The 25,629-nt window shown below is 41.9% G+C and overlaps 2 protein-coding genes across 5 annotated transcripts in view; both read left to right on the top strand.

Moving 5' to 3' along the window:
• The first annotated feature begins 5,683 nt into the window (after positions 1-5,683).
• spon2a (spondin 2a, extracellular matrix protein) lies at positions 5,684-19,295 on the top strand. Of its 2 annotated transcripts, none has more exons than XM_005921185.2 (6): positions 5,684-5,848; positions 10,501-10,729; positions 12,679-12,899; positions 17,280-17,471; positions 17,806-17,977; positions 18,348-19,295. In XM_005921185.2, the coding sequence occupies exons 2-6, from the start codon at positions 10,501-10,503 to the stop codon at positions 18,533-18,535; spliced, it is 1,002 nt and encodes a 333-aa protein (XP_005921247.1). In that variant the 5' UTR covers positions 5,684-5,848; the 3' UTR covers positions 18,536-19,295. The 2 variants fall into 2 exon arrangements, with proteins under 2 accessions (XP_005921247.1, XP_005921246.1); XM_005921184.2 differs by having other exon boundaries at positions 5,685-5,893.
• Positions 19,296-20,299: 1,004 nt separating this feature from the next.
• kdm3b (lysine (K)-specific demethylase 3B) overlaps positions 20,300-25,629 on the top strand; it is a 26,905-nt gene continuing 21,575 nt past the window's right edge. For all 3 annotated transcript variants that reach the window (XM_005921187.3, XM_005921188.3, XM_005921186.3), the window contains exon 1: positions 20,300-20,818. In XM_005921187.3, coding sequence (XP_005921249.1) covers positions 20,612-20,818 — 207 coding nt within the window. In that variant the 5' untranslated portion in view covers positions 20,300-20,611. The remainder of the gene's footprint in view (positions 20,819-25,629) is intronic.

The following is a 25,629-nucleotide window of genomic DNA, read 5'->3' as shown; positions in this document are numbered from 1 at the left end:
TTTTACTGTACTGTGCAAAAGTCTAGAGCCACCCTTCATTTCTCTGCATTTGATTTCAAAGGAGCAAGACCTCCTTGTATTTTTTTTTTTTAATGGTCTTGAGCACTAGTTCTCCAGGCTTTCTAAAGGTCTTTCAAAGTCTTTCTCTGGATATTTTGTTTCACTCATTTCAGCCCAGTGCTTGTACCTGGCTGTTTTAGATGAATATATCTTTTTGTTAAGCCACGTAATGCTGACTTGTGAAACACTTATTCAAGTAAAAGAATGGCATCTAATTCAAGGGATGAAGCAGAGTTGCCTACATATAACGACTCAAAAAAAAAGAACCAGTTTTAAATTGGATTTAAAACTAGGATAGAGACTGTAACTACCAGCCTGTCACAAAACCACATCATTTGTTCCCATTTTTTCAGCTGAATGTGTGAACAGTTCAAACGATAACAGTTTGACAGGAATAAGGTAGTATTTTTTTTGCACCAACAAAGAGCTAGTAGCTCTTCCCATGGTGTGCGGTATGCCCTGAACAAATTTGAGGAAACTGGACAAGTAGAGGACAAAAAAATGCAGGTAAAACTACAGCAGATTAACACTACCTAGAAGTCTTGTCCATAAGAAATAGGAAAAATTGCAATATAGATCTGACATAGGACATGAAATATTCATTTGGCCCTTCAGCTGATCCATCTACTGTTCACAGAAGGAAAATAAGCAGGGAGAAAAGGCTGAGGTGTGCCGAATTACACAAGAACTGCACTAAAAATCAGTGCCAACAGGTCTTGTGGAGTAATGAATCCAGATTTAAAATTCTTGGTTCACTGTCAGAGGATGCCAAAAAAGAGGCGCACCAGTGAGTGTCAACAGCCATCTTGAAAACGTGGTGGAGGCACAGAGGTTTAGAGCTGCATTTCAGCCAATAGCATTGGAGAACGTTAAAATAAACACATAAAATTACGGTCATATTTGATCCACTATGCAATGCCATCTGGCAAGCATCAGACTGTTAACAGCTTCATTTTTTAGCAATGATCACAGATACTCTGCCGATGCAATTAAAACATACTTAGATGGAAAAACAGTGAAACACCATCAGTCATGGACTGGCCTCCCCAGAGCCCGGGTCGCAACATTATTGAGCACTATGGGTTCATCTTGACAGAAAACAGAGCAAAAGGCAGTCAATATCCAAAAAAGAGAAGAGCTGGAGAGCTTCGAAGCAGCCTAAGAAATTTCAGACTGTATTGAAGAATTAAGTCACCAAATACTGACTTTGAGTGTTCAAACTGCACAAACGCTGTGTTTGTCTTACATACTGATGTATTTCCATGTAAGTTTACACATATTTTAATAACTGCAGGCATTTTCCTGGCACCCACACTACCAACAAAGCAGCTGCTATGCTAGTAGCGGCTAATGTAGCTCTGAGCATCTTGCCTCAATAATCAAAAGTGACTCAATTTCAGCTGTTTATGTGCTTTTTAGAATTGTTTTACTGTATAGCTAGGTTGGGTCTTGGCTTTTTTTTCTTAAAAGGTTTTCAAGGTTTAATAGTAATCATATGTACCACTTTAGCTCAATAATGGTATTGAGGTATATGCTAGCAGCTATACCTGAATATTGTTGTGTTTGGAAGATAGATGTATAAAGAAAAAGAGATTTTAGTCTATTTTCTAAAATTTCTTGGTTAAATTATGGTTCAAATAAAATTAACCAAATTTAATTGCAGTTCATACAAAACTACAAAATTATTATCAGTCATCAGAGGTAGTATCAGCCCTACTTACTGTTTTTGTTTAAGAGAGTGACAAGCATATACTGTGTTATGTAACCATGTGTGCAGATGAAGCAGGCCCAGGGTGCCAAAGGTATTATTCACCAGACCTGATTCACACACACTTCAAACACACCATTGCGACATCTGTCAGTTCCCATGCTGTGCCAACACATTTTTTTTATTTGTTTGTTTAGTTCAGAGGAGGAGGGAGTCCTTCAGGTCAGGCCAGTAAAATGTGAGAACTGGTTCCTGCCCTGCTTCTGCAAGGTCAGTAATTTCATTTAACTGCTCTTTAAAACGAGTCGTCTGCAGGTTTGAGTGGAAAAGAAAACAACACAGAGGTCTTAGATACAGAGTTGAAAACGTTAAGAAATAAAACTGTTTGGAGTCTTTCTGGTTATACAGGGGAGCGGTTTGACGGACCCACATGTGTCTCATATTGGTTGCGTGCTTGCCCTTATGATAAATTAGTCTGGCAGATTGATGTCCCCCCATGTGGAGGGATCCTATCTTCAAAGCTGTTTGGCATCTTTGGAGTAATTTCATTCTTTTCTAGTAACCGAATCAGTAAGATACCAGTTTTGCTTTCAATTAAAAATGAATGAATCCGGTACTCTGATACTCTGAGATAGTTAATTTATCTTCGACTTCAACTTTGTTAAAAAAAACATCACTTTGTTAATACAGGGGACTTTATCACAGATAACATAACTTAAATATTTGAGATAATGTGCAAAACGTAAGTAAAAACAACAAAACAATGTGAAGCATACAGAATTTAGAAAATACAGCTGTATTAAATTCTAAATGAGAAAAAGAAAAGTCTTCAGCATGTCCTGGTTCTGCACCAGGGCCTCCTCCTGATGGGACGTGCCGGGAACACCTCACCCAGGAGGCGCCAGAGCAGCGGCTCTACTCTGAGCCCCTCCCGGATGGCCGAACTTCTCACCCTATCTGTAAGGGAGAGGCCAGCCAACCTTCGGAGGAAGTCCATTTCACCCGCTTCTATCCGGGATCTTGTTCTTATTACTAAACAATTAAATAAACTTACTAAACAATTTAATGAATGCTACACATGTGATATATCTATGTAAATAAAAAAAATATACTGAAAATAATGGCAAGTATAGTAAAATGGGTTTCAAAAGGACAAATAACAATTTACAAATTCAAAGACAAGACGTAAAAAACAAGATGCTCTGCTTCAGTTCATCATTTACGGTACTCTGAGGTAATTATGGGTCACTCCATCTCAAATCAGCACAAATCATGCAGATCTACGATTTGTATTAAAAAATCGAGGTCCAAAGGTTGGACATACATAATGGCTGTTGTGAAAATTTTGGTTCTTTGGAGTACTTTTCAAAATATGTGTAATTTTTAAAGATGTCGACCCACTTTCTGAGAATGTATTCACACTTTGAAATCTGAGGTGGTGTTTGATCACAAATTTTCACTGGTCTTTCTTACCATTGCAGCGAATCAGGGTCTGTTTGGGGACAGATGAAATGAGCTGTATGTGTCTTTATAAATGAGTAATACATTTTAACAAAGGCCCTGAATCCCCCTGTTGAGAACCTAACATCTTCTGTCAAGCAAGACTGGGAAATACATTTCTTGCAAAGCTAGTGCAGTCGCTCTGCTCGGTTCACGAACTCTTATAGACTGTTGTTAAAAGATGAGCTGATGTAACACAGGGGTAAACATGACCCTGTCACATCCTCTTCAAATAGTGTTTTTTGGGTCAAAGAAATAAACAAATTTCTCAGTTTTCACATTTCAATTATTTACAGTATTTTAGATGATTTAAAAATTATTGGATTCTGTTTTTATTTTCATTTTGCAAAACATCGAAACCTATACCAAAATGTTCTGTTCTGTCGTGCCAACTCCTCTTTGATCGGTAACATCTCCACACCCATGTGTTTTAGGGAACGAGTATATATTTGTGACTTGTTTTTAAATATTTATCTCTTGCAGGGATAAATGAGTTTGAGCTGCGTGGCAGAGGGAGGGTAAAGATGTGCTGAGGAGTTGAGAGATGGATGAACACATTGTTGGTTTTGGTCTCATGCACCGTGTATCGGTGTAATCCATCTGTTCTCCCTGCTGTTCTTTCCTGTTATAGGGGTGCAGACTGTTCATGGCAGTGAGGCTGACATAGTGGATCTAGTATGTCCCACGCACAACGCTCTGTGATTAGCTCACGGTTTTCCTTTCATTGCCCTACTCGCTTGGCTCGTGTAGCACTGACGTGAGCACGTGATCGACAGGAAGAAAACCTCCAGCTATCTTGCCGATTTGCGTCAGTCAGGCAAATCCGCTGCTGTATCCGGTGTCCTAAAGCGAGACTTTTTGAGTGTGTGTGTGCGCTGGAGAGTGCAGCTTAACCGTGAGCTCTGCATGTGTTATGGTAATGTAAGCAATCATCAATTCCCACATAGGTTTGCAGGCACACGTGTGTCAGTGTCCACCGGCATACCTCCCAATGTGGGGTCAAAACTGAGGTCGTTTTGTGGTTGCAGTGTGTTTGATTGCATGCACGTATGCACACCTGTGCAGCTGATAGAGTGTCACTGACATTTCACATTACCGAGGTAAGTCAGTCTGGATGCTAAGCTCACTGTCATTAATCAGCAGGCAGCAGCAAGAGAGTCATGCTTATTTCCCGTAACCTACTTTCAACAGCATCAGCATGAACAGACAGACAGACAGACAGACAGACAGACAGATAGATAGACAGACAGACAGACAGACAGACAGATAGATAGATAGATAGATAGATAGATAGATAGATAGATAGATAGATAGATAGATAGATAGATAGATAGATAGATAGATAGATAGATAGATAGATAGATAGATAGATAGATAGATAGAGCTGGTGAGGAAGTAGTAGTGGAAACAGATGGGTTTGATGGTGTTTGCGTGATTGTTTATAGCTGCGGGACACAAAGTCCAAATTGTTACCCGATCCACATCTAACCCCACTCTTCCTCTGCCCTCGCCTCTTCATCCCTTCTTATTCCAGGAAGGTTTAGGGCTATATAGTGACGTGGCTGCCTGTTTTCTTCTTGCTCTGGCTGATGTTTGCCAGGTCAAGCTGATAGCACATGTCTTGAGAGTGGCAAGGCTCGGTCCACACTGAGCCCAAGCAGGGTGTGTGTTTTGATGAAACGTAGGCTGCTTTGTTGCACCGCGTACAAACAGTCTTATTTAGTTTCAGCCTCTGACACGTTGATAAGTTTGTGGCGGCCGGCAACAGAAACCTCCCTGGTCGTCCATGTGTCTACCAGCTGTGGGACCTGGTGGCCACACGTCTCTTTCACTCTCTCATATACACACACATACTTAGACACTCTGACCTGAGGAAATGGGGTTCCTCAACTGAGATCACAGATGGATAGGCCACAGGACAGGAGAACTATTTGAAAGGGGTGGGAAAAAAAGTAGACAGGAACCACTTTAAACTCTTTGGTTATCTGCGGTGTCCAATCAGTGCATTCACTGCAGAAATAAAAGCCCATGCTTCTGTCCAGACTGAGCTCATCTGTTATCCAGGTTGCATGTCTGTGCATGAAGCCCCGCTTCTTTCTCTTTCTAATTTACTGCCATTATTCAGCAACTCTACACCTCTCAAGTCTGACAGCTTGAGCTGAAAAACGGGGGCAAGATAATACATAGAGCTGAACGGGGTATGACGAGAGGGAGAGAGGCCAAGGTGGTGTTGATTACCTTGTCAGCAATGTGCCTGTTGAATTTACACAGCCACTGAAAGAATAGAGAGAGAGGCTAAGAGGGAGAAAAGAGGGGAGAGGAGTGAGGCTGTTAACTGCCTTTCCATACAAGGAGAAGTAGGGGGAGGAAAAGGGAAAAAAAACGAGGAGGGGGAGGAGAAAGCAGGAGAAAGCAGGAGAAAGGAAGAGAGAAAGAGGAGGGTAACATGAGGAGATACGGAGAAGGGAGGAGGAGAGAAATTTGGAAAGAGATAAAGACGGGCAACCGAGGGATAAAGGTTGATAAGGCTGCACCAGAAAACCGGTTACAATAGGGAGCAAGTGGAGCTGTACCCTCTCTGTGAGTCTGCTGCAGCTTCTCTCTGTCACTGATAATCCAGCACAGGTAGGGAACACACACTTCATTCATTCACTGCACAGAAAGCCTGGGTGAGTTTAACCCAAATACCCACTTTAATGGAAAATCTTGCTTAAGTAAATGTATAATTTTAACCTTGTCATTATTGCCTCTGAAATATAATGTAATATAATCATATGACACATCAAATTTCAATTGAAAGTATCTAATTCTGCAAATTCAGCGTTATGTTATACTGCATGCATTTAAAAAGCCCAGACTGAAGGTTGGTTGTACACAAAACGAATTTGTGATCTTGCTACTAGCTAGTAAAGTATCTAATAATTACACTATTCTCTCTGAAATGTAGCAGATTTGTGTTAAGTGGCAGTGATTGAAATATTCAAGTAAATAAAGAGATGAATCAATTTCCCATCACTGAACTCTTCCCTTGCAGGAATGATTCGACTAGATTTTTCTGTTTCACAGCTGATTTTTAGTTCTTCTTTTTTCATATTATAAATCCATATCGTCAGGAAAGCCAAACTCAGGCAGTGCCTCCTCACTTTTCTTTTGTACCAGGTATCATAATTTCCCTTCCAGCTACACGAGAAGCAGTTAAAGTTTCAGACCTGCCGTCGATGTGATGCACATCTCGCTGCGTTTTCTCTTTGTATGCACGAATGAATGAAATGGTTGCACAGAAGTAGGCTAATTTAAGACAGACTGATGTGTCTCCCTTCTCGACACAAACTCCTAAACCGGCCGTTGCCCCGTAAAAGATTTTCATGAAAAATCTTGGCCACAAAAGCAAATTATCCCCTTTCCATTTTCTTGTTAAAAACAAACGTACCTCTGGCTGCGTGAACAAATCTGTGCTTTTGTGTTCATAACCGAATGCCTTTGTGTATGAGCTGAGGTGAATGTGTGTATTATCTCTGCTTGAAGCCACTTTAATTGCACAGTAAATGTGCCCGGAGGGCGGCAGCTGCTTAAGTTTGACTCTGCGCCACATCCCCTTGTTTTATTGTGTCTCGTGCCTGACAGAAACACCGCTGTGTTTGTCTGTCTGTGCCGACTGGTGAGTGCACATCTAAATTGTGTGCGTGCATGTAACTGCGTGTTTGACAGTTTTTGTGTCTTTTATGTGTATTTTTAAAAAAAAAAGAAGCTATTATCTCTGCGTGTGTTGCAGCAGCACGCATCAGCTGGTAGTGTTTCTGCGTGCTAACCGATAAAGCTCACCGTGTCCATGTGGGAATTCAAGAAATGTCTCTTTAGTGTGTTACGGGGTCAATGGGATGAATTCAAAAGGAGCGTAAGAGGGTCAAATAAACCAGTCTCACTGTAGAGCAGGTCAGAGTTGATCAGAAACAAATCATTTCAGAATAAAAGATCATATATGTCCAGAGTGTTTAAGTAAGTGTTTGCACCTCCTTTTCTCTAATAAACATAGTGGAGAGAGCAGACAGGACAGTCACAGTTACCAAGTTCACATGGTGATTTTAAAGCCTGCAGGGTCCAGGTCATGAATTTCCACACACAAGCTTCAGTCACAAAGATAAGATAAGAAGCTGAAGTTACTCTCTGGAAGGAGACCCATACTTCTCATCCTGAAGCTTCATCTGACTCCAGCCAAGCTGCAGCAGTCAGTGAGGTGATCTGATGACTGAGCTGCACGATCAATTGGGACCTCTGTGTGTCACCATATGTGGGGTATTTTTTACAGCTGGCAGTTAAACAGTGCAGTGGAGACATTTAATGGAGACGGGGAATGGATAAAACACGCTGCGAGGACGCGGTCAGAAAAGTGTCAGAGTTGGAGTTTTGCAGCTATATTGGAGGAGTAATACTATCTGACCCCTGAAAATAGACTTCACTGACAATGTGGACATGAGTGTTGTGTGTGTGTGTGTGTGTGTGTGTGTGTGTGTGTGTGTGTGTGTGTGTGTGTGTGTGTGTGTGTGTGTGTGTGTGTGTGTGTGGGGGGGGGTGTTACATACACATGTGTGTGTTTTTGACTTGCCCAAATTTAACTGTCTGCATTCTGCAGCTGCTTGGAGTTTTAGTTATACTATAGTAACTCACACAAATGCCACTCTCCCTTTCTGTATCACACAAACGGAAAAAAAGATCTGCCTCGAAGTTACACACTGGAGACGGAGCTAAAGGATCTGCAAATAAAACACAATAAGTGAGGTGATGTCATTTTGTGTATTTTCCCTTGAAATGCTCGACTCAGCGAAGCATGTCGATGACTTTGGGCCCATCTAATCTAGGTGCCAATTTTGGATTAGGACGGTATTTGGGAATAATTGTAAGATCACATTTTGAAAGTGGAATCAAAAAGCCAGATCTGGAGCAAATTTAGATGTAAATTGGTACGTGCACACTATGACACACAGCACTGCAGGGTTGTTCTTTCATTTAGGAGAAATAATGCCAGCTAATAATTGCTTTTGAATCCTCTTGGGTCCCGAGGCTGTGAATTTCCTTCTGAATCCAACTACTGATTTTCTGCCGCTCTTCTTGCTCGTCTTCTTTAACTCTTCTGACAGTGGGACGCTTTCTTTGCCATTAAGAGTTCAACAGTAAGGCTATGCCAGTTGCTCAAAATTCTGTCATTACAGCTACCTTTGAAAGCTGGCAGCAAACACAAATGCTGTCCTCTTCACTGTGAGAATCCGCTTCCTAATCCTCCGCTTCCTGCCCTTGTGTGTTTCCCACCTTTGCAATTGCTCAAGTTTTTAATGCACTGCCCCTGTGTGTCTTTCCTTTTTGTGTACTGGCTACTTTATTACTTGCTAGTACCTGGTTGGACTCTGTTTTGCCCCCAGAAGTACCTTAATTCTTCATGGCACAAATACAACAAGGTGCTGGTAACGTTCCTCAGAGATTTTGATCCATGTTGACACAACAGCATCACAGAGTTGCTGCAGATTTGTTGGCTGTACATCTCCTGTTGCACCACATCCCAAAGTTTCTCTATTGAATTGAGAACTGGTGACTGTGGAGGCCATTTGAATACAGTGAACTCATTGTCATGTTCAAGAAACCATTTGGAGATGATTTGAGCTTTGTGACATGGCTGGAAGCACCCAGATGGACATGATCAACAGCAATGCTCAGTTGGTATGAAGGAGCCCAAAGGCTGCCAGCCACAGCCAGCCTGAACTGTTGATACAGAGCAGGATGGTTCCATGCTTTCATGTTATTTACACCAGATTCTGACTCTACCTTTTGAAAGCTGCAGCAGAAATTGGGACATTTTTCCAGTTTGCTGTTGTTCAGTATTGGTGAGCTCTATGAATTTTATCCTCGACTTCCTGTTCTTAGTTGACAAAATCGGCACCCAATTTGGTTTTCTGCTGCTGTAGCTTTTCAGCTTCAAGGTTCAGAGTTGCTCTTCTGCATACCTTGGTTGTAACAAGTAGTTATTAAAGTCAATTTTAATTTTGCCTTTCTATTTTATGTCTGCACAGAAATGCACAGAATTCTTGCCCTGTGATTGGCCGATTCTGTACTTCTGCTAATGAACAGCTGTCCCAGCAGTTTATCTGGTTTTTATAGTTGGTTTGATTGCAAAGTTGCAAGTTGAGCTGAGATTTTTTGTAATAATCTTAAAAAACAAAGTAAAAACAACACTACTTGTTTACCCTCAGTATGCAACATAGAAGTAGTTGTGGTGGAGAGAGTTTATAATTCACAGCCATCCATTTTCTTCTGCTCGTCCAATGACAGTAAATACCAGGCCAACACTCCAACAAAGTAAATAATGTTATTGTTGCTATAAAACAGAAAATTGAGAGGACGGATGTAGTGACTACTTTGTTGGCTACTTTGTTAGAGATAACAAATTATCTCTCCACAACGGTAGACTCATTAAAAAAACAGAAAAACAAAACACCACAAATTTAAAAATAAATTCAACTAAAAGCATTTTCACCAGAATTTCTGTGGATTTCCCAATAATATTGTTCTCATGAATGTAAAAATCACAAAGAGTTCAAAACAAATGGGGGGTTCTAGACTGTGACCTATGGAGCTGAAATGCATTTTGAGCAATTGTCATGCCCCCGTCGCCCCTCTGCCTCTTAATAGAGTGTGAGTCTGAGTCAGCAGCTGGTGGTCAGTGGATGGTCAGTCGGTGAGATCAGTAGAGCAGACAGAAATTTGTATCCATCCTCAGAGATGTTGTTTTATTTAAAGGCGGCGTCTACAGCAGACATTACAACGTGATGTTTTCCCTGTAGCCAGAAATTGGCTTTTTGTCAGAAGTCTCTTGGCCCGACCAAAGAAATGGGAGAGTTTCTTTAATAGGAAGCCTAAGGGTCAGGGAGTTCATCGGGCTTTGGTCTTTGATAAAAAGGCTGTGTTTTGATATCAGGGCTGGGATATGGAATTTCCCCACTCATACTGATTTTCCGGGATTGTCTGGGTTTGGTTTCCTAAATGTTCGTCTTGCGATCTTTTCATTTACTTGCCCACGTACAAAGATTATATGTCACAGAGTTTATGGTAGACTTGTTCAGCAGCTTTTTGTTCATGCCATTTGCCACAGTGATTTATTTATTTCTTTTTACAATGATTGTGCACAGAGCAAGGAGAAAGACTTTAATGTTTTTTTTTTTTTTTCATTTCTCCATTTCTTGCAGATGATGTCATCAGAGCACCTGACCTGTGGCTGGCTGCAGCAGCTCCTTCTCGTACTTGTGAAGCTTGGCTTCACATTTGCTGGGCCTTTGCGACCGCTCATTGGGACAGAATGCACAGCCAAGAGCCCTGCTTCCTACATCCTGGTCTTTACTGGTCACTGGAGCCCTCAGGCTTTCCCAAAGCAGTATCCACTGTTCCGACCCCCTGCACAGTGGTCCAAACTCATAGGTGAGAAAGACCCATGGGGGTGGAAACACAGGTTACTGGAAAATCATCCATGTTAAATGGAAATTTTTACTGTGACACCTGATAATCCATTGCATGTGCACTATGACTTCAGATTCGCAACAGCAGCAAAGAGTCACAGTATTTTTTTTTTCATTTATTTTCAGCAGTTAAAAGTTTACCGATGTAAAGCTTTTGTGTAACAGGTGAGCCAATCAAAATGCACAAATCACATTCACAGTGAGACTTAAGGACATTTTGGACGAGCAGTCACACTGAAGCAACTTCTGCTTCACCCAAGGGCAGTTTATTTATTTTTTGTTCCTCATCAAGGAGCTTCATGCACAACTGCATACAAAAAGAGGTTAGAGATGTTAATGAGCAAAACAGCAAAAAGTTGAGAGCAACAAGAAAAACAACCTAAACGCTCCCAGATGGTAGCGTTTCTCTTTGTTTCTCTAACTTCTCTTCAGCCGTATCTTTAATATTTCTCTATTTCTTCGAGTCAGTCCTACTCTCCTTCCCACATTTCCGCTGGTTTACCACAGTGTTGGCGGTAAAGACTGGAGTGGTGAGTTTGGGGCTGCTGAAGGTGGGTGATGATAGTTGGGGTGTGGTGGGGTCAGACCACTCACCTCGGAGCCAGGAGGAGGAGAAGCAGAACCAGATACAACCTTATATTCTCCCTCTTTTAAAAAAAGCAAAAAACAAACATTGTGGATGGATGGATGGCAGATGTCTGCACATCTGTGTGTGCGGCGTCTTGGACTGCTGCGTGGTGGCTGCAGCTTTGTCTGGTTTCCAGGTCTCCCATTGGTGCTCGACTGCTTTGCCAGAGGATGATGTCCTACTTACTCCATATAGACAGAGGCATCAGAGATTCTGACACACCCATAATGGCTTTTAATGTTCCAGGGTGCTGGGCACCGGGGATTGGACTTTGTCACATGAAAAGAAAAACAAAGACCTCAGTAGCCTCAGAGTCTGCAGCAGGGGGACACAAAGAAAACTGGGGATGAAATCTGTCACCGCACAAAAAAACAACCTGAAGAAGGTCTGACGGCCAACAGAATAAAGGAGGAATGGAGTTTGTCATAGCCAAAAACAAATACTCAAGAGAATTAGAGGGAAATGGGATTTAATGTCTTGATAGGGCTCAAACGTGATGGGTTATCAAGTTTCAATGATGCTTGTGGGAAGTTTGTTAGGATGGTAATGTAATTAAGCATGAAGTAATCGCAGTTTGGAAAGAAACAAGATAGTGTGTGAAGTGTGCTGGGCAGATCATGTGTGTGTGTGGCTCGGCGTTTTAACTTAAATGCGTTGGCGTGCGTGCGTCTGTACGCGGGTCTGAAAAGTGAGGTAAGGCAGAACCATCAGAGCATTTGTCAACGTGTTTCTGGCTAACCTTACTTTGCCCTTAAAACCACCGGCCCAGGCCAGTAGCTCTGTGGGATTCAACAACGTAGCACCAGAAGCTGTGGTACAAACAGTTCAGCCTAAATCAGTGTCTCCATTCAAAGCGATTTCATAGATAGCCACAACAAAACATAGGAATGTGAGGCAAATGCTCACGGACCCGACGTATCAGATAAGCAAGAGTAAAAGTTATGAATTTATTATTTTATCCACCATCTGGCTGCCAATCCGAGTTCCTGACCTACCTCCTGGCAGCAGTGTTGTGGTTTCTTCAGTGATAGATGGAGAAAAGACGTAACTGTAACCTTGCAATATTGCCAAAGACATGCATGTGGGCAATTCCTTTAGAATTAAATGCTTAAGTGCAGGAAGGAGGAGAAAGCCATAGAAATACATGCAGGCTCCACTGGTGGAAATGATCTCATCGTCTGGCCGAGGCTCTGTGGTGCTTCGCTGACATTGATATGCATTCCAGTGAATAAGCATCTTACTCCTGTCATCTCCTCTTTCTTCAATTTCTTTTCTCTCTTTAGCGGTCAGCCATAATCGTCATTTTCGGCTATGGGAGGAGGGCGCTCCAGCCAGTGCAGGGGTTCAGAGCTTCGCTGAACTCGGAGTGACGGTGGAGCTGATGAAGACAGCCAAGGAGGCCAGGAAGAAGCGCGTGGTCGGCGCCATGTACCGAACGGCTGGCATCCCCAACGGCATCGGGCACAGCTCCACAGAGATGCTTATTCATCCCCGGAGTTCACTGGTAGGCACAAATTTACCTTCATAAATACTCAGACGCAGTAAGTCACACAAACCATCTGCTGGGCTAAACCTATTCCGTCATCTGGTGACCAGCCTCCCCATAACATCCACGTTCATCTGCTCTGATTAAACACTTCACCACTTCTTTCCACTATCCAATCAGCCTATGTTTAGCTGAAGTGCTTCAGCTCTGCAGCCACAAACGCCCACATCCATCCTGCAAGGTCTGTGCTCTGTCTGCTGCGGACCCATGATGACGCGCAGCACAGGGAGCTGTTTCTGGAAACACATTTGCCTGTTTTCTTAGCGTTAGATAAGAAGTTTGATAAATTGGTACAGCAAACGTTACGATATAGCGAGTGGAATCTGGAATCTGTCTTCATGTGATGATGAAATTAAATATATAACAACTAGATGACACCCACTATATAAAGAGCAGCACACCGTTTTTACACTTCGCCCATGGTCCAATAAAGACAAGAAAATGTCAGCTGCTTTTGTAGATAACTTTTGCTAACAGTTTACCTGCTTTAAGCCGTCAACTGGCTCCATATTTTGGAAGCAGACAAGAATAATAACATATGCTCCCATGCCTCTTCTACACCAACATTTAATGGTTGCTTTGATCATTTTACCCGTGTGCTCAACCTTAAAGTGATCCCAGGTGATCAGAACATCTTCATGTGACTTCAGCCACCCGAGTGAACCAAATTAAGTAAATGTTTACCAAGATTTTTTTTTTTGCAATCTTTTCTTTTCTTCTGTGTCAGATTTCCTGTACTGCAGCTTAGCAGGGAAAATCCTTTTCTAAGGAAACACAATGTGAAACTGTTGCACTAAAGAACCAGCTGTGGAGGATAACCGCTGTGGTCCCACATGAGCCATATTTAAGGTTGTGGCTTTACTCATTGCTGGATAGCGCTGCGTATCTTGAATGGTGACCGAGTGCGGGAGCAAAAGGCACGGTTGGACTCTTTGTTGAGGCTCGGGTTAAATTTAGGAGCCGGGCCTTAAACAAAGGCAAAGGATTTGAGGCATGGCCATGTGGAAAAGTTACAACTCGAAATAAAATAACCCCTTTATGAGTCAGCCATACGCAGCTGATGAACAAGAAGGAAAAAGGTGTAGAGGAGAGGGTGGACATTTTACTGGAGCTTGTAGGAATAGGTGTGTGTCTGCCTGAAAGTCTGGTGACCTACATTTGTTTATTGCCTGTAGCACTGCTTGAACCCGAGGACCTTAAAAAAATCATAAACAACCTGGTCGGAGGGCATCGTTGGTAAGTACGAGTCATGGACAGCAGCTTAGCAGCTTGTCATCTAGGTATATGATGCCTGTGGCTGCTTTCAAATGGTCTGTTTTTAGACCTGTGGGCTGAACAGCAAAGGAAAGCATGACATCGGCGGTTTTGTGCTGAGCACACGTGAATGATGTGAAGCTGTCGTCTGTTCAGTCTGCTATTGTGCTTCTCTGTCTGTTTCTCCCGCACGCTCATTTATAAATACCATCCTTTCTCTTCCAAACAACCAAAACATTCATACTCAGTGACCTAAAAAGCAAAAAAAATCCCAAACACATATGATTTCCATCTCCACTGCTCATGACTCTTCTGCTCTTGGTGTGTAATTTAAAACAGACAGATTACAACGAATAAGCCCCGTTGGGAAATTCAGGGCTTTTTGAGAGCAAGAATTCAGGTGACAGAGTCGCATGCTTTCAGGGATGACTATGCTGTTTGTTTTGATGGGTTGGGGAAAAAAGTGAGAGGGGTCATGGGAGATTTGAAACCGTCTATGCTTTGGAGACACTTCCTGGCCCGTGCGTTGCAAAACATCCGCGGACTGATGAAGTTGCTGACGAGCAATACCCCTGAGAAGACATCCTTGCTGAGTGGCCCGATGGATAGAGCGGAATGATTTCTTGGAAAAGCCGCTGTTTCAGAGGAGGCTGAAAAAAGAGGATGATGAAGGAGCGGTGTTTGCAGAATAAAGGGAGGAAGAAAGGAAAGAGTGGATGAGTAGATTCATAAAAGCAAGAGTGCGACCTCTGATTTGTTTTTTTCTGTTCTCTGGCATGAATTACAGCCAAGAAACAGACCTCATGTGTCATGCTGACTCTAGCTACTCTCCTGTCTGAGTCTCTTTTGACTAGTTTGATTTCTGTTCCAGCTCTTTCCCCCTCATCCTCCAGGCCACCCTTTCCTATCCATCAAAAGCCAGCCATGCCCAGCAATCCCTCCCTGAGACTGAGCAGCTTAGCCAAGGTCCTCAAATATCGGCCCTTGAGTGAGAAGGCGTTTTCAGATGTGCTTTTTTCTGGTCATCTGTGAACTCGGTGTGTGCTGACCTCCAGGCCACTTCCTGTATGAGGTCACTGGCACTCAGGAAACATCCATCACAGAGAACACACAATCTAAACCTGCACAGGAAACTGAGTGAGCTCATGAGCTCACATGCATTTATAAGTTTTAGAGCTATAAATCCTGAGATCAGCTGTGTTTTTAAGCGTGATGTCATTCTTAATGCATTTATAGTTCTCCAGAATGATTCCTGTAATATAGTTCACGCAGTGAGCATTTGGACAGTCACATGTATCCACTTTAACACAGAGAGCCCAAGTTTAGGTTTTACAAGTTTAGGTGTTAGTGTGTGGTGAAGAAAGACCCAACATGCAGACACGGGGAAACAGAAACAAAGTCAATGAATAGTAAAAACTCCCTGGGGCTAGAAGACACTAAAAACCAGAGAACAGCAACTTGTATTGTGTAAAGTTAACAGTGACATTGACAGTAGAGGGAAGGCAGCACTATAAATACACGGACGGAAGATTGAAGCAGAGCAGAAACGCCTGGAGAGAAAATGAGTCACAGGTGAACATAATCTAATTGATTACATTAAAGGACTTGGATACTAAAGAAACTGAACATAATCTGCCTCACAAACCCTAAAAGTGAAAATATGTACTCTCTTTGGCCCCTGAAAAGCTGCCTTAAGGTCCAGTAATGTTGCTTAGGCGATAACTTCGTGTAGATAATACCTATCAGGACAAAAATGGGCTTATACTGTAAGCTTATTTCTGAGAGTGTTACTGCGTGCATGCCTGTCTGTTGATCTGTCAAGCCAACTATCTCTGATCCCTCTGGAAGACCATGTTGTTTACTTATATTGACAAGCACTTTTTGTCAGTCTAAAATCTTTAGTACATATTCTAATGTTTAAATGTAACACACTTGGTAGCCAAATGTCCAACTGCTGTTGAACCCCCGAAAATCTGGGCCCTGTAATTTGGAAATATAAGTATATCACGTCTATTACATATTAAAGCTGGGATGTTTTTAGCATTACTTTAGAACAAAGTGGATGCTCTAAAGCACAGAGCCTGATGAACAAAAAGAGCTTGGCTGTCCACATAATTACGGTTTAGACTGTACTAAAAGACAAGAAGCATTATAACAAAATATTGCTGTGCTGATGGGATCAGATTTATTGTTTTTTATGGATTGTTTGTCTTTTCTTCCCCAAACAGCCTTCGGTCAGCCTTTTCTCATCCAGAATTCCACAGTTAGACTTTTGATTGTAACCACAGAAATAATAACAGAGGATTGAGTGTAACATTTGTGCTATAGTGAGTTAGACTACTAATTAATGATTAATGTGACTGCATTTTCATCATCGCTGATGTTAAAAGGAAAATGCTCACCGTCATAGTCTGACATCTGAGAATAGTGACTGAACACAAAATGCTGCTGATGCTTTGCAGGGTGAAAATAAATCAAAATAATGAACAATTCATTCAAACGTATCTGGCCCCTTCCTGATTTCTTTCTTTTTTCTTTTTTTTTGCATATTTGTTGCACTTACATGTTTTAGATCATCATGCACATTTCATTAGTCAAACCCAAGTACAATGATTTTGTTTATGAACGAAGTGAAAAATGCTATCCAAACCGACCTCTGAATGACTGAAAAATGAACAGAAAGGTTTTGGAGTGGCCTAATCAAAGTCTGGAGTTAAATCTGGTGGAGATGCTTTGGGATGACCATAAACAGACCGCTTACTAGGGTTGTATTAAAACAATTCTGCAAAGATGGTGAGCCCCAGTAATCTGAAAGACCTATTGCCAATTATTACAAATGCTTGATTGCAGTTCTTGCTGCCACCTTTTAGGTTTAGGTGGCATTTATTTTTTCCCACAGGGCCCTGTAAGTTAGCTTTTCCACCCTGACACCGACACAAAGACATCCATGCTGTCAATATTAAAGTATTTTATAGCTTTGCCACTCAGTTTAAATCTGCTTATGAACTGATGACTTGACCGATTAAAACTAGTTCTGGCCTATAAGCTTAAATATTCACTTAACAGTGTCTCTTGTATCAACAGCTGTCCCTGATGGTGAAGGTGATCCCCAGCCCTGACTGGTTTGTTGGTGTGGACAGCCTAAATCTTTGTGAGGGCAACCAGTGGAAACAGGAAGTGACGGTTGACCTCCACCCTTATGATGCCGGCACAGACAGTGGATTCACTTTCTCCTCTCCCAACTTCCCCACCAGCCCTCCAGAAAACATCACAAAGGTAGGAATGCTTCCAGTGTGGACTAGTACATTATGTGCTCATAACCTGACACTTCTCTACGTTCTAGGTACATTTTTGTATTGTCTTATTTTTATTTTTAGAACTTTGCAGCATGCTTAAGGGATATCATTCCTTCACTTAAGTTATTGCTTGGCAGGCCTCACGTCTGACATGAAGTTGTTTTTTCAGTTAAGAAGGCTCTCTTGCGTAACGGACCATCTATCTTTTCCCAGCATGTGTCTGAAAGTGGGCTATTGTCCATTCAAAGTTGTCTTGAGAATCTGCTGGCTCTCCTGATGAGATATACCTCACCGCTCTTTGTTGACTTCTCCAGATCACCTCTCAGTTTCCAAACCACCCGGCCAACTCCTTCTACTATCCACGCTTGAAGGATCTTCCACCGATTGCCAGCATAAGGATCACGCGACAGAGCAGATCACGTGACCATCAAACCGCGATGTCCAACCACATTCTGCCCAACTCTATCAGTCCCCGCCGCTTCTCAGGTATGACCACTGGACACATTTAATGCTGAAAGGCCAAATATCGATGCGAATGATTGGATAGGAGAGCACAGGTAATCAAAGAGACACATAATGTGGTTTTATTGTGTTTTTCATTGCATTGAAGTTACATTATGGTTCATTTAGTCACATCTAATGACGATTTAAGTAGGTTAGCAGTCTATGTCTCTACTGAATAAATAGAAATGTGATTTAATGAGTATTTGGTTGGTTAAATCATAGTATAAAATGGGAATGCACTCAGTCCATTTAAATGCTACAGGAAACTCACAGCATAGTTGCGTCTTTGGTAAATCGCAGTACTTCTACACCTTTTTGGCTGTCTCTTATATTTTCCTCATCTCTTTCTCAGCAACGCCATTGGACTGTGAAGTGTCGCTCTGGTCGTCTTGGGGTTTGTGTCTGGGTCCCTGCTCCAGGGGCGGCGTCCGCCACCGCACACGTTACATCCTCTTACGACCAGCCAACGCTGGAACCCCCTGCCCTGAGCTGGAGGAACAGGCTGAATGCGTACCGCACAGCTGCATGCAACTCCAGTAGCTGCAGAGTGCATGAGCACGCATGCTGCCGGTATGCAACACACTGGGATTTTGTGTTATTACTGCCGGACTTTAAAAGGTTTCTGCATCTTGATCGGCGCGTTTATGAAGCGAGGGGTTCAATTGTCTTTGTTACAGCTCAGTTTTGTAAGTTTAAGATGTGGCGCGATAACAGCGAAGGCCGTCAGATTTAGGGCGAACGCTCCTCTGGAACTGAAGTTTATGAGTCTGATTGTAACTGCATGCTGAACGGGTATTAAAGCTTGAGACAGCGGTTTAAATGTTTTGAGTGCAAAGGGATATTTTTGGTTTTTTGGAACTGTTGTAGATGCAGAAGAGAAAAACTGATTATGGTCTGTTCATTGTCAGCAACGTATACATTCAAACTATGTCGATAGCTGCACACTGGCACAGAGTGCTCACAAATGTCCTTGCACATACTGCATACCTCTACAGGCATGCTGGCATTACTTCTCTTAGATAACCTATACATGCTTGCCGGATTTCAAAATAACCTCACACCACATTTTATAAATATGACCTTTCATAAGAGACACCCAGTGGCTGACTTGAAGCGTAATGCCAGTCTGAAGAAGCTGGCTTGCAATAAGACACGATGCAGGTTTTTATTGGAAGAAAGATTAAAATATTTGTATTATTTTCTCTTTTGATATTTCATTGTTGAGACTTTTGTACATACTCTAATGTATCGTATCTTGTATAACTCATGAATAAACATGGAGGTGTGTTTTTCAAATTAATTTCTGTGTTGTTCTTCAGTTTGGTTTTCCAGCTGTATGGTGTTTATGTATGAAAATTATATATTTTAATAAATGTTTAATAAATGCATGGGGTCAGGACCAGGCATTTATCTGAATATCGTCAGATTTTCATTGGGGGACATTAGGGACAGCACAAATTGAGCAGTTTGGAGACAAAGAGAGGCAAAGGTGAGATTGTTTGGACACATGCAGAGGTGGGATATATTATACAAAATTATGTTTAAGCTGAGGAAAAAAAGAGGAAGACCTCAGAGGAGGTTCATATGGATGCAGTGAAGGAGTAACTTCTCTTTTACACCAGTGTAATAGAGAAGGATGCTGGGGGACAGGGTGAGATGGTCTCCTGTGGTGACCCCCAAAGGAAGCAGCCAAAAGAAGAAGATTGCTGCAAAGATACACAGCCATAAATATCCCAGAAATATAGCTCACAGTTATATTTGTTTATAGATAGAAAGGCACATTTATTAAATTTCTTTTAAACTGTTTTAAAGCCTCACTTGGAAGTCTCGTCATTGCCCTTTAATGATGGCTTTGTGGCGATGTAGCACCCCCTAGTGGTCACAATCAACAACAATAACCACAGTGATCCTCATGAAAAAATAATTTCAATCACAGAAATATATGTATTCATTAGATGACACGTTGTGCGCTTACTCCAAGCTTATTTTCCTGTTTACTGGCAGTATTTTTGTACAATTGAAGACTTAAATTTTAACAACAAATGTATATATGTTATTTTTTGTGATCTTTGTAACAAGCGAATATCCATGTAAAATAAATCAATAGGTTGTTGAATCAAATGAAATATAAATAATGTAAATAATCGTTTTGATAAAAGTATTTTAACCATTTGCAGTGTAGTTGGGCTGGTCCAGCTATCTCTGGTTAACACTGCGGAAAATCCTGAAAAATAAAGCAGCAATCGTTGAGGTGCTCTGCGGTCCTGTCGCTAGAGGTCGCCGTTTGCGCACACTTTCTCCGTGTCTCCGCAGTGCTGCCTGAATACGAGGAGTGCGTTTGATTGTTGCAGGGCTAAATGGCGGACAGAGCTGGATAGTCGCGTTAACACCGAGGACAAAAACGTTTCGACTGGGTGAATTCCTGGCGTGACCCGGTCCTCAGCCGCGTGTCCCCGGGGTGCAGCGCAATCGTCGAATCGAGCCGTATTGGGCATCGAGCTTAAAGCTGTTTTCCGATCGTACCCTAACCTTAGCTTTCTTGAGTTCCCATCCCAAGCGGAGAAGTTAACACTGTTTATGGTGGCTTACTAGAGGCAGCTAGCCTGTGAGCAAACCATGGAGGACTCTCTTGAATTGATAGGGAAGCGTTTGCTTTTGCTCCTCGACGACGGCAGGTCCGCGAATGGATCCGAGTCGGAGCAGGCTGCCTGGGCCCGGGACTGGCTTCGGGGAACTGTGCGGGCAGTGAGTGTCATCGGCCTGGCCGCCCCGGAGGTTAGCGTCGGGGAGGCGACAACAACAACCACTGCAGCGGGGCTAACGGTCAGTGTTTACATTCAGCTGATGCCGTCCTGCATAGCTAAATACACAACAGTTAACATACATGCACAGTGTACCAGCTGTTTATTATATGCTCTACATTAGCGAACACATTTTTACCTAGCACCGATGCTACATTTGCTAGTATTTTATGTTAGCTTTTGGACATACTGGTTAGCTCCAAGTCGCAGCCACTGGGGCGCAGCTAAACTCGAGGCCGGGGATTTTTTTTGGCCTTTGCTTTGTTCGCTTTTCAGCTCTCTGACACCCAGCTCCAGTGTTATTCATTAACTATTTAGCACGAATTTCGAAAGCATCGATACGTTAGAGCTAACTAAGGGTTCATTTCACTGAAACAAATCGCCGGCAGTCACAGAGTAACCGTAAAGGTTGATGAGCTTCCACCGTTGGCTGAGGCTTGTCTAGTTAAAGGCCTTACAAGTTCATAAAGGGGCGAACCAGGAATCCCTGCGAGCGTACTCTGCGTCCAGATTATTAAGTATTCACACTGTTGCTCGGGGTGGTAATTAGAATGAATGAATGAAAGTGTAGTGTTGCCGAGCCCAAAAATTGGGAGAGTTTTTGAAAACTGGGTGGCGGTGGTTGACCTACATGACAGCTGCACTTTGTAGTCCAAATGCGGGTTATTACAGTAGCATGCATTTGAATTGACATTAATAGATAACACATCATTTTTTTAATTAAGCAATTAGCATGAGGATTGTATTTATGACTAATCTGTCTACTTTAATGTTGTTTATCAAGTAAAGTAAAAATGTAGTTTTAAGAAAAAAAATGTAATCGCTTCCGATGTTTTATCTTTTTGTTTATTAGAAAAAGCAAGTTACAACAAAAAATGTAGCCCATAGTCCTCTTTTTTTGTTTGCTTTTATCTAAAGAGTAGCAATACTACTTATTGACCTCAGGTGTGCATTTCCTAATTGTGTATTGTTGATTTTTTTCTTGGGAAATAAATCTTAAACTGAGGAATTTACTTCTTGTGTGAGAACTTGTTCCTGTGCTCTGCCCTTATCGTGCATGTCGATGCATAATTATAAAAACATAATGAAAAACATCTTCTATCCATGTTCGTCTCCTGCTCTGATAACCTGCTCCATCAGTGATAAACAAAACAAAAGGACTTGGACATGTGGTACTGCACACCCTTTTATGCTTTTAAACCTTGCTGTGTGTGTCAGGGGTCTGTCCAGCTTGGAGGGTTTATGCCACCGGTGTTTACTTCTCAGAGCCCCACCATCCAGTGAACATGTAAGGACATGTCAGGAAATCTGAGCTTTGAAAAAATAGGTGGGCTAACTGATCAGTCCAAAAACGTGAAAAGCTTGTTTATGTGCTAACCTTTTTAAAGAGGTGTAGCTGGCAGGTGTGAGTCAGTGGTCTAGTGAAGAAGATGGAGGATAGATTGGTAGTTGTAATGTTTTTTCTTCTTTGTAGGGCAGCGCTCATCCACGATCTGAAAAAAATCCCACTACAATGATTTTTGGTCAATATTAAGTTAACTTTCCAAAGAGCACAGTGTCTTTTAAACATTGAATTTATCTAAACTTTGAGTGTATTTGAACTGAAACCCAAATAAATAAATTAAAACGTGCTGTGAAGGGACACATTTTATCAGTTAGATCCACACTAGACCATATATGCCCTGTAGCCCTGAACCTTTCTACATGTTTCCCACAAGATATGGATATGAGAACATGTTCAATCAGAAGTGTGATCGGACATAAACGTTCTCTTCCTTTTACAAGGTCTGAACTAAGTCCGATTGAGCCCATTTGCGAATACAGGTAAGGGTCCAGTGACTTCAATATAGGGTCATATGGGCTAGTTGGGGTCATATTTCAACTAACAACTCAAAAACCATTGCCTCCACTGCAGGTGTTCTCTGGGCGTAGACAGCTGACGAGAGGCCCTAGTTGCACCACACAGCTGGAAAACCTGCAAGGAAGTCACTAGTAAAGTAACAGAGAGTCAAGCCTTCCTCAGTTGCAGACAGGGGGTTAGGCCAAGAGCCATCCAACACCTTTAGTGTGTGCTGCTGATGACAGACTGGACCAGGCACCCTGGTAACGTGGAGACAAAGACAGCCCGAGGCAATCGTTAATGATCCTTCCCTAGGTGAACCTGCAGAAACCTTAGTATGGCTTCTCTTTGTTGATCATAGGTACACTTCCTGTCGTCCCAGCTTGATCTGGACTTGAAGGTACACAAGATTTATTAAATAGGCAGGCAAATGAAATTACAATAATGATCCAGCCACTAAGATGACTGATAGTCGTAGATGCCATACAGAAATTTATGAATTTTTGCTTCTTATCATCTTTAACCGTCTGATATGTTTTATCACATGTGCTTTCTGATTATCTTATCTCATAGATGTCAGTGCAGGCTGTCAGGACCAGATTCCTAACAACAAAGAAAGAAGAACGTATGCTCTGGATTCATAAAAAGCAACACCAAATTTAGATTAAGAAGGTTTTGCACCAAGCGGCATTTGGTAGGGTACTCAAAGCTCACTTTGTGGTTGTTCCTTCTTCATTAAATGACATTAGATCCCCTAGGAGCTTGGTACTTATATGTGCAAACTTAAAAAGCTAAAACAGTACTAACCACATTGTTGCAGCTGGTGTTGTGACAAAAACAGATTGTCAGAATAGTGGCAAAAGTGACTAAAATCAAGCAATAAACGAATTTTAGTAAAGTTTCTGCATTCCTGCATTTTAGACCTTTGGCAGTTCATGATTTTAACATATGGCGCTTATTGTATAAATGGAAACAGATGGCCTTTTTGTTGTATCTGGCAGTTTTTCAAAGTCTGTCTGAGAGACTGAGTCTCTTTGCAGTCAGTTTACAAGTGGACAGACTCCTCGCAGTTACCATGAAACTCCAGTGGCTGCGAACCTGCTAGTCCTGGCTGTCCTGTCTTCTGTTTTCCCTACGCACCGGATGGCTTTCCAGGTTGCTGTTGCAGGGGCCCTCTATCATTCAGATAATTCTCCAGAGAGGATGCTTCTTTTGTCACATGTACTCCAACATTACTGTCTTGGACGGCAGGTGGTGATGCTAGACCTTCAGCTGTGGTGGATGCACTACAAGCTCCAGGGCCACAGTAGTTTGGAGTTGCAGTCTAACACTGTGGAGGTGGAGTATAGGTATTTAGTCATTAATGCATATGCACCTGTCTATACAGAGAAACACCAGATTGTGAAGATATCTGATGAAGTTGAGAAGAGACTGGTTTTGGTTGATTTTATTTTAATTTTTTTAAAGTCATTAATCCTTGACATGTTGGTGATTTTTATTCCTTGTTACCTTTGGAAAAGTAAAACTGAAGAACCATGGAAATCATGGATCACTTACTCGGCACAAATGCTCTCCATATGTGCTGCAGACAAGCGGTTATTACCTCTGATTTATTTGGACCAGTGAAAGCTTTTGACACCGAGATCTGTGGATTTCATAGAGTACTGTATTTGGAAGGCTGCAGATACATGAGACGAGTGCAGCAAAACCTTAAAATCTGAACAATTACTGTAAAGCTTGATGCCACATGGACAAAGTTAGCAAATCTGTTGCCTTTTGCGTGGGATGTACCAAGGTTTTGGAACGTTTTTCCCTGTTGTTTGAGAATGAATTGTCTTGTACAGTGGCAAAACATCACTACCTGGAGGTTAAGCAGTTTGCTTGGTATTGTCTCTGCAAGTTTGCTGCCTTCAGAGTATATGTCCAGGCATCCAAATAAGTACGGCTACATTTTACCTATAAAATTATAGTTCCCTTTCAGTTGATTCACTCGGTACAACACATAAAGTACGGGATTTCATCCCTCCGCGTATATTAGAAGAGGAAACCTCTGTTTACGTCTTGACTTGTGATGATATAATAAGAGGCGCAGTCCTAGCATCAGTCCTAGAAAGCGTTGTACTTTCCCAGCACCGTCTCCCAAGCACAAAGCCCCTGCACACAAAATGTCTCAGGTTGTAACTCCCAGTTTGGGTGTGTTAAAACATCAGGTGCCGATGTCACATCAAGCGTCCCCACTGTATTTCATTGGTGTGCCCCAATAAAGGTGCATGCAACAAACTGTATGAACTTGCATGTTCCAGTGTTACAATCAATTAAGGATGCTTAGGGACTCCTTGTTACCGTTTGCAGTTCCGGGCCAAGCCGCCTTGTTTCCACAGAATTGTAAAAACCTGTGTTTGCAAGGAAGCAGCAGTGATACTAAGTGAGGAAACAAGTGCGCAATTACAGAACAAAACAATACCAATATTCTCCCCTTCGGAGTAAGAAAAAGATTGGTACAGTTGTTATTTTGTTGTCAGAAAAAAAGGGGGAGAGCTTTGTCCCCTACTCGACCTGTGAGTCTTAACCCTTGTGTGGTGTTCATATTTTTGTTACTCAGCCAGTGTTCATGGGTCTGGTGGACCCACTAGAGTTTTGGCTTTCCAAATTAACACTATCAAACAATTTTATGTTAAATTACTCAACAGATGTTTACTTCATCCCAATTACAAACCATATGAACAGCAAACATGGTTAATTTTTTCCCTTTACTTTTGTTAGATCACATTTATGAATTAATGTGCTTCTTGTTTTTTGGGTTTTTTTTTTATAAAATGTTATAAAAAAAGAAATCAGTTATAATCAAGTGGAGTGAGTGGAAAGACACAACACATTTACACGTGAAGCAACATGTTTCACAACTAAATGGGATCAGCTGCTCATCAATGGTGACATTAGGCCCAGGGTTGTAAAACAGGGGAGGTGGTGCACACACTTATCCCACACTGTCC

The sequence above is a fragment of the Haplochromis burtoni genome, unplaced genomic scaffold (genome assembly GCF_018398535.1).
Source record: "Haplochromis burtoni strain Fernald_Lab_line unplaced genomic scaffold, NCSU_Asbu1 Contig_10, whole genome shotgun sequence".
In the NCBI taxonomy this organism is placed as follows: domain Eukaryota; kingdom Metazoa; phylum Chordata; class Actinopteri; order Cichliformes; family Cichlidae; genus Haplochromis; species Haplochromis burtoni.
The sequence above is the reverse complement of the archived record's forward strand: the minus strand, read 5'-3'. Positions and strand labels throughout refer to the sequence as shown.